The 9291-nt window shown below is 48.0% G+C and overlaps 1 protein-coding gene across 1 annotated transcript; it reads right to left on the bottom strand.

Annotated features, from left to right (window-relative positions):
• Nucleotides 1–364: 364 nt before the first annotated feature.
• Nucleotides 365–6318, bottom strand: LOC144336327 (uncharacterized). Its single transcript, XM_077974356.1, is given in 6 exon segments — nt 365–503; nt 954–1055; nt 1630–1705; nt 3979–4139; nt 5595–5961; nt 6210–6318. Coding segments are annotated over 6 exon segments (942 nt in total). The 5' UTR covers nt 6307–6318.
• Nucleotides 6319–9291: the final 2973 nt, after the last annotated feature.

Here is a 9291-nt window from a genome sequence, read left to right as displayed (position 1 = left end):
CTTGATCTCCTGACCTCGTGATCCGCCTGTCTCGGCCTCCCAAAGTGCTGGGATTACAGGCTTGAGCCACCGCGCCTGGCCATGAATATCTTCTTTAATCATCACTCCCACAAAGGGACTCGCTGCTGGTTTTGAGATAATCACAGAGTCATGTGATGAATGAAGCCCAGAGCTTGAGACCTACTTGATGTGGCATGAGGACCGTGGCCTGCCTAATGAGCTCGATGAGATATTTATGACCCTCATGTTTCACTTTCAACCAAAAGCCTGGAATATTTCCTAAATATTATTTTTAATCGAAATGTGCAGAATCTGTATTCCAGAAATATTTGATCAGTCATACATTTTCCTTCTGAAATTGCTCTCAGGAAGTCAGAGCTCTGTGACTGTGATTACTTGGTGCCCGTGCGTTTGGAAAGCCTACGTGCAGCCCTGGGCGGGCTCTATTGGGAGCGGCGGTGGTCATGAACACTGGTTTCCACTCTGCTTCACTGGCATCAGTACTGTGCACGGAAGAGAGGGAGTCTGAAATGGAATTTGAAAATGACATGAGGCTGGGTGCTGTGGCTCAGGCCTGTAATCCCAGCACACTGGGAGGCTGAGGCAGGAGGATTGTTTGAGCCCAGGAGTTCAAGGCTACAGTGAGTTATAATCACGCTATTGCACTCCATCTTGAAAGACAGGGTCAGATCCTGTCTCTAAAATCAAAAAAACAAAAACAAAAACAACAGAAAGGAAACGACCTGAAACCTTTAGATAGTTCTAATTTTCCCTCCTGCCCTAGGGTCACACAATTAGACAACTACAGTGCCATGCGAGGGAGAAAAACAGACCTTGCCCCTAAAGAGGGAGTGATAACATCTCACCCTTGGGTAGAGTTTCACACTTTACACAGCTCCTCACAATCCTTCTCATTTAGCCCTTGCAATACCCCAGGGAGGGGACGTGCTTACTGTCCAGTTACAAAGTCTGACAGGTTCCAAGGACTTGGACCAAGGTCCTGGGGCCACTCCACGGGAGCCAGGGCTGCCTGAGCTTCTGTTACCACAAAGAGACTGTTGGACCAAAAACCCCAAAGCCCAAAGACTTCATGTGTGCAATCCTTCAAAATGTGTAAGGAATGGGACCATTTATCATCCCATTCTATCTTCGCCATAAGCCTTTAGATTATGTGTAGCAGGATGTGTTTTTCTCATTTCATAGTTAAGGAATCTGAAGATGAAAAAGATGAGGTGACATTCCCAAGGTCGCAGAGCTCGTGAGCCAGTGTGAAAATGTGGACCCCGCTGCCTTGTCTGCTGCTTGTTTTTGGAGAGAGAAAAGCACCGCTGGGCCATGGGGGAGACCGGCCCCTGCTATAAAGCAGGGTGTCCAATCTTCCGGCTTCCCTTGGCCACGCTGGAAGAAGAAAAATTGTCTTGGGCCACACATAAAATACACTGACACTAACCATAGCTAAAGGTGACGCCGACATGATTCTGTCAGGCTGAATTCACTGAGTCCCGTTCAATTTTGTCCTCACCTCCCTCCCTGCAGGGTGAACGGTTCTGGAAAAGCAGCAGCTCAGGTGTGGAGAGAGCGGAGGCCTTCCTCTCGGCTTATTTGGGGGAGGGGCTGAGTGTATCTCACCTGTCTTTGCATGGGTTAAGGCAATTCTGGTGCAGGGACACACAGCTGTGGCTGTCTTCTCCTTCCAGACCCAGACCTGAGGGACAGCATGGGCTGGAAGGACAGGCCCATGGGTGAAAATCCTGCCTTTGCCCCAGGACCTGACATTGTCAGGGTGACTTCCCACAGTTGTCTTTTAGCATCGCTCTGCTAAACCTCAGTCTCCTCCTCTGCACAATGAGAATCATACAGCAGCAAATACGTGCCTGTGGCGCTCATACTTGCACATCCATTGTCAGTTTCCTGTGAGGATGCACTTGGATGGTTTCTTGAACGAGAACAGTCAACTTTTATATCAAAGGCTTTTTTTTTTTTTTTTTTCTGGGACAGAGTCTCGCTCTGCCACCCAGGCTGGAGTGCAGTAGCGCAATCTTGGCTCACTGCAACCAACCTCCGCCTCCCAGGTTCAAGGGATTCTCCTGTCTCAGCCTCCCCAGTAGCTGGGATTACAAGCACCTGCCACCACACGCAGATAATTTTTTTTTTTTTTAACTGGAGACAGAGTTTCACCCTGTTGGCCAGGCTGGTCTCAAACTCCTGACCTCAAATGATCCGCCCACGTCAGCCTCCCAGAGTGCTGGGATCACAGGTGTGAATCACCGCGCGCAGTCTTCAGAGCCTTCTTCATGGGCCACTCAGCATCCTGACCCTTGATCCTTGTCACTGCCCGAGATGGGGAGTATCATAGTCCTCACTTTACAGAGGAAAGGAAGCCCCCACCTGAGGCCACCCGTTGGACAACAGAACGTGGATCAAAGCAGAGCTTCACCCAGTCATGCCTTGCTTCTCCCAGTGCTGGCACAGGGCGAGGTCCTTGAGTACTAAACGCTGGTGTTAGACTTACCTTCTCCACGAAACCAGGAGGTTTGGAAAATGCCCCTTACCAGTCCACGTGAGGGGTGGCCTCTTAACAAAACCTAGAAAAACCCAGTGACAACAGGCCTGACTTTGAGTTTCTGTCAGAAAGCCTACATCATTATGCTCAGAATGAGGGAATTGGTGATTTTATAGAAATGGCTTATTTAAGAGGCTTAGCACAATGCTATCTGGGCCAGGGCATGTTTCCAGTGGGAAGCTTTTGAAAGCATTTATCTTTAATGAAACAGACTAATATTAAAATGCAGTCAATACCATAAAACCAATATAATTTCATGAGAAAAGTTCCTAAAATGACTGTTTCTTTGCAGAGCATGGGATGTAATGAAATGAATCGTCTTTTGGAGGCTATTCACTAATTCCTCCCTGCCTGTCTCTGTGATACCTGTAAGTCCATGGGTAGGAAGGAGGGGCCTTCCTAAAGGAAGGAGCGTCCCCCACTGTCTTTGCCTCCCACCCCTTCTCCTCTTCCCTCCTTCCTTGCCCCCCACCCCGCCACCTTCTTCCTTCCCTTCCTTCCAATATTCAGTGCTTATCTGCGCTGTGACAGGTAATGTTACTGGGTGCCAATTAATGAAAAAAAGTCAAGCTTTTAAAGATTTAAAGTTAGTGTTATTCAAAGGTCTTAGGCTGAGGCCAGGCGTGGTGGCTCAAGCCTGTGATCCCAACAGTTTGGGAGGCCAAAGCAGGTGGATCCTTTGAGGCCAGGAGATTGAAACCAGCCTGGGCAATATAGTGAAACCCCAACTCTACAAAAAATACAAAAAGTATCTGGGCATGGTGGGGCATGCCTGTAGTCCCAGCTACTCAGGAGGCCGAGGTGGGAGGATTGCTTGAACACAGGAGTTCAAGGGTGCAGTGAGCTGTGATTGTGCCACTGCACTCCAGCTTGGGTGATAGAGTTTCACTCTGTCTCAAAACCACCCCCCAAAAAACCCAAAACCAAAAAACAAAGGTCTTAGGCCAAGCATGGTGGCTGACATCTGTAATCCCAGCACTTTGGGAGGCTGAGGCAGGAGGATCACTTGAGCCCAGGAGTTCAAGACTAGCCTGGGCAACATAGCAAGACCCCATCTCTAAAAAAAAATTTTTTTTTTTAAATAAAACATACACAAAAAGTCTACTGACTGGAGCCTAGAGCCCAGAAGCAGCCCTTTAGAGAGGTTCTGTCAAATGCTCCACCACAGTATTTCAGCCTACAGCTTATATGCAGGTGGTGGAAATTCAGCATGTGCAAAAATCACATCAAACTTGTGCAGATGTTACACTGACACGGAATCACATCAAGGTTTGGGTGTAAGAGCGCATCTGGTTATACATTACAGAGGAATAATCCCTAACCCCATCAGACATGTTGTGTAGGAAAAGGCAAGGACTATGGTCATTTATCTTTTAAGGAATATAGTGACTCTGGCAAGAGACACAGGGAGCCACGTGCTCTATCCTGTTCTGTCTTCAAAGCATCTTTTCGGAGAGCTGCTGTATGTCGTCGCAGAGTCAGGGGCGTTGTGAAATTCTGCTGAATGAACAAGCTTGGCTTGGCTTTTGCTACTTTGCCTCTCATGGGGATGATGATGAGCAAGACGGATGAGGTTCTGCCTCATGGAGCTCATGGTCTGAAGGGAGAGGCTTACATCGGTGAGCATCTGTTTCCAATGGAGAGAGTGCTGTGAAGGACAGATGAGGTGGGGGCAGAGCTGGAGCAGGCTGAGCCTGAGTCAGCAAGCGAGCGGGTGGCACTTGGAAGCCAGGTGGCCAGAGCCCAGTGGATGAAGGGGACAGTGGTGGGAAGTGGGTTAGGACAGAGCGTCAAGAGCGAAGCCGCGAGGGGTAGGTAGACCGGGTTAAGGAATTCAGACTTGATCACCCTAAGAAAAAGGGGGAAATTCCTGGAAGGTTTTAAGCAGGAGAGTGACTTCATTTATTCTAAAAGTGGAAATAGAAGAGACGATGCTGGTGTGGTCTCTATGGAGCTCCTGCTATCCACACCACCTCTGGAAGCTTGGCCCATCCTGTAGGACCTCCATGCTCCTTGCAGTTCCGGCCCCAGGTGGTGAGACACCTGTATCCTGCACTGGTCCTGCACAAGTGGTCTTACTTAGAGGGGCAGTGCAGGTAAAGTGAGCTGGGACAACCGTGTGCAGATGGACAGAGGCCGTGCAGTGTGAATCGCTCACTCAACAAATACTTACTGAATCTCTCCTGGGGGCCAAGCACTGTGCCAGGCAGAGCGGGTGGTGACGTAGCCACAGCGTCAACCAGGCAAATGTAAGAGCTGATTGATTGATTGATTGATTGATTGAGATGGAGTCTCACTCTGTCACTCAGGCTGGAATGCAGTGGCACCATCTTGGCTCACTGCAACCTCCGCCTCCCTGGTTCAAGCGATTCTCCTGCCTCAGCCTCCCATGTAGCTGGGACTACAGGCACACAGCACCACACCAGGCTAATATTTGTATTTTTAGTAGAGACGGGGTTTCACCATGTTGGTGAGGCTGGTCTCAAACTCCTGACCTCAGGTTATCCAGCAGCCTAGGCCTCCCAAAGTGTGTAAGCCACTGCACCCGGCCTGTAAGAGCTTTTATTTATTTATTTATTTTTCTGGTGAAATTTTATACATATATTATATATAATATATATATATATATATATATATTTTTTTTTTTTTTTTTTTTTTTTTGAGACGGAGTCTCGCTCTGTCGCCCGGGCTGGAGTGCAGTGGCCGGATCTCAGCTCACTGCAAGCTCCGCCTCCCGGGTTCACGCCATTCTCCTGCCTCAGCCTCCCGAATAGCTGGGACTACAGGCGCCCGCCACCTCGCCCGGCTAGTTTTTTGTATTTTTTTTAGTAGAGACGGGGTTTCACCGTGTTAGCCAGGATGGTCTCGATCTCCTGACCTCGTGATCCGCCCGCCTCGGCCTCCCAGAGTGCTGGGATTACAGGCTTGAGCCACCGCGCCCGGCCATAATATATATATTATATAATATATATATTATATATATTATATATATTATATAATATATATATAATATATATATATCCAGCAGGACTCAGTTGAGATAATCCCAATTTTGTGGGCCATCCAAAGCATGGTCTTCAGGAGCAGTGGAACATATGCCTTCTTCTCTCCATCAGGCCGAATCATGGTGTTGACCTTGGCCACATCAATGTCATAGAGCTTCTTCACAGCCTGTTTGATCTGGTGCTTGTTGGCTTTAACATCCACAATGAACACCAGTGTATTGCTGTTTTCTGTCTTCATGGCGGACTCAGTGGTCAGCAGAAACTTGGTGACGGCATAGTAGTCAAGCTTGTTTCTCCTGGGGGCACTCTTCCAAGGATATTTTGGCTATCTTCAGAGTTGCAGTGTCTTGGACTAGTGTGCACTGCTGCTGCTGCTGCTTCCTTCTTTCTTCTTCCTTCTTCTTTCTTTTTCCTTCTTCTTCTTCCTTCTTCTTCTTTCTTCTTCTTCTTTCCTCCTCCTCCTTCTTTCTTCTTCTTCTTCTTTCCTCCTCCTCCTCCTCCTGCTGCTGCTGCTGCTGCTTCTGCTTCTTCTGCTTCTGCTTCTGCTTCTTCTTCTTCTTCTTCTTCTTCTTCTTCCTCTTCCTCTTCCTCTTCTTCTTCTTCCTCTTCCTCTTCTTCCTTCTTCTTTCTTCCTTTTTAGTGGCTGTGGATGCCTTTCTGCACTGCCTTCTTGGCCTTCAGAGCCTTTGCTTTGGTTTTAGGAGGGGCAGAAGCTTCCTTCTTCACCCTCGGTGCCATCTTGTGAAAAGGGTCCAAAGAGCTTTTCTAAAAGCAGCAGTTGGAAGATCTATTTTGTGGGTGATGGGTGGTTTGTTTTTCTCCCTTTGCTATCCAGATAATTGGACAAGCCCCGAGTGAGATGTGCCTCTGGCTGGAGACTGTGGAGTACTTACGGGCATCGGGTAGCATGGCCAGGGAGGAGAAGGGGGCTCTTGTTCCTGTAGATCAATGACTCTTTCCATCTGACAGAAAGGAGTGTCCTTGGTATCAATACATAACATACATGAGCAAACAGGACTGGACCAATCTCCTAGTCACTCCTCGAGACACTCAGCCTCACAGGTCTTGTGCACTCCTGGAAGAAGTGAAGCAAAGCTCTGCAGTCTTGGGTCAGGTGAACTCAGCCAGAGGGGTGAGAATTGTGTTAGTATGAAGAGTCAAAAAAATCCACAGTCTTTATCCAAAAACTTTACTTTTTTGCTTTATTATGTTTTATTCAGATTATTAGGTTAATTTCATTGAAGGCCCGTGGCTTGTGAGTTGAAAGTCAAGGCTCTGTTTCTTACCCAGTGCTTCCCCTCCCGAGCCCGTGTTTCTTCGTGGGTGGGTTCAAGCCGGCGGTGATGGTTCTCACTTGTACTAATAAGAGCAGGGTCATCGAGGGTGGTGTGGAATGAAGCATTTCACAAACTACTCAGTGGCTGCTACTGTCTTTGAGCAGTTCCCATGCAGTATGTGAGTCCAGGCAGCGATGACATGAAAACAGTCAAGGTGAGCATAAGATCATTATTCGAGTGTGAAGTCAGACTACTGCAGTAAGAAAAATTGTTCTTGACTCCTTTTTAAAAGTGCACTTAGCGCACATTTCTCACAGCAGGTTGGAAAGATTCTGAGAGAGTGCACGAATCATTGGATTTCCAGGTGACACCACTTTCTAAAAAGAAAACCATGTAAGTGAAGTGCAAAGGCATCCAGCCTTTGATTTCGGCCTTGAATCAGGCAGCCAATGAGCTGCTGCACACCTGCCCCCCACCCCAACTCCTCTATTGTTCTAAATGTGAGCAGCAGGTGCTTCCGCGCTGTCTCATTCCGGCACAGACCTGGTGTCTGACACACAAGTGTGGTTCCTTTCCTTTCCTTGAATGACCTCTGAAACCCTGGCATGCAAAAGCACACCTGTCTAGATGGCTCTTTCAGATACATCATTTACAGTGCTGTTAATAGTCACACTTGGACACATACACCTTTATTGTTTTTCAATTTTCTTTTCTTTTTTTTTTTTTTTTTTTTTTTTTTGAGACAGAGTTTTGCTCTGGTTGCCCCGGCTGGAGTGTTGTGGTGCAATCTCAGCTCACTGCAACCTCCACCTCCCAGGTTCAAGCGATTCTCCTGCCTCATCCTCCTGAGGACTACAGGTGCGCGCCACCATACCCGGCTAATTTTTGTAATTTTCGTAGAGACAGGGTTTCACCATGTTGGCCAGGCTGGGCTCGAACTCCTGACCTCAGGTGATCCACCTGCCTCAGTCTTCCAAAATGCTGGAATTATAGGTGTGAGCCACTGCGCCTGGCCTATCTTTTCAATCTTAAAAGCCACACACCTAGCTGCTGTTTCCCAGCAGGCAGGCAGCATCCCGGATGCCGGTGCCGCACCTGCGGACAGAGACTCGGATGATGGAAGCACCAGGGTGGAGGGGGCTGTGCATCGGGGTGCTGGCAGGAGACTTTTCACGTTGCCCCTGAGGACAGCCATCACCCTGGAGAGGACCAAGTGGCACTGAGGGACATGTGCTGTGCACATATGAATGGACCTTCATTGCTTTCCTGTCGCCCACAGAGACGGATGGGCTTGTGATCCTTTCTCTTTTCTTCTTCCTTAAGCCAGTGAATGTCTTTTAAATCTGTCTTCCTCCATAGTTCCTTTGTCTTTGGTTTCAGTTTTTTCTACGCTCTTTTCTGAGGCATAAAATATTCTAGATAGAATCATAACCCTTTAATACCATCTTCTTCACCTCTGGAGCTTAATCACCTGGCACCGGTGTGCGTGTTAAAAACATGCGTGGTGAGTGAATAAACTACTGAATTTATTTTTTTGTCCACACACAGGCACCATCCATGCATACCAAAGTCCCAGCAATGACGACATTCATGAATAGAAAACTGGAATATATTTCACCATGGGAAAAATGTTCTTATTGATTCAGGATCAAAATGGAGAAGCAAGTACAGGATGATGATCTTAATGAGCTCTTTTAGAGTCAAAGAAATGTACTTATCTGGTTACTTTAAGTAAGGAGGGTTTATTAAAGGGACACATGAGGAAATAAAGAAATGAGGGATGTGTCACCTGGCAAGGGTCAGGAGGATAGAGGGAAGCTTTCTCATTCTGAGTGCAGGGCAGCTGTAGGGACGGGGCTGTGTGGTTCCTGGGGTAGCAGGAGCACTGACCTCCCTTCTGTGTCTCAGCACCGCTCCCCTGCCTGGTACTGGCACTCCCTCTCCACCCGGACATGACTTATTTCTCCAGGGATCCTGTGGCCGCTGCTTCTTCGCCTCAATGCTTTCCCAGGCTCCGGGGTCTCCAGGGCTCTGCTCCTGCCTTCCCTTCCGCTTTACTGACCCTATTTTCTAACTCTCTGTATTTCACATTCAGACTCCCCAAGAGGAGGGTCTGATTCGTGTATGACAGTGGTGAAAGTTAAATTCATCCCCAAGCCCAGAGCATGGATATTCAAACTAATGAAAACAAGCCACACTATAACCTGCTTCAGTGATCGTCAGAAACTAACTAGTTTAGAGACGCTCGTTGGGGCTCTCCCACCACCAGCCTCTTAATGTGGACATAAGCTCCCCCTAACTAACTTCCTTTCAGGAGAAAACAAAGAGAAGTCCAGCCTCTAAGAGTGAACCTGCAAACCCAGGGGAAAGGACCCTTTTCCCTCCCCATTTTGCAGTCCCTCCCCACCCTCTCTACCTCCACTCACTGTTTTCTCTCCCTTCCTTC

Source organism: Macaca mulatta, chromosome 17 (genome assembly GCF_049350105.2).
Source record: "Macaca mulatta isolate MMU2019108-1 chromosome 17, T2T-MMU8v2.0, whole genome shotgun sequence".
In the NCBI taxonomy this organism is placed as follows: domain Eukaryota; kingdom Metazoa; phylum Chordata; class Mammalia; order Primates; family Cercopithecidae; genus Macaca; species Macaca mulatta.
Note: the sequence above shows the minus strand (reverse complement) of the source record. Positions and strands in the feature narration are given on the sequence as shown.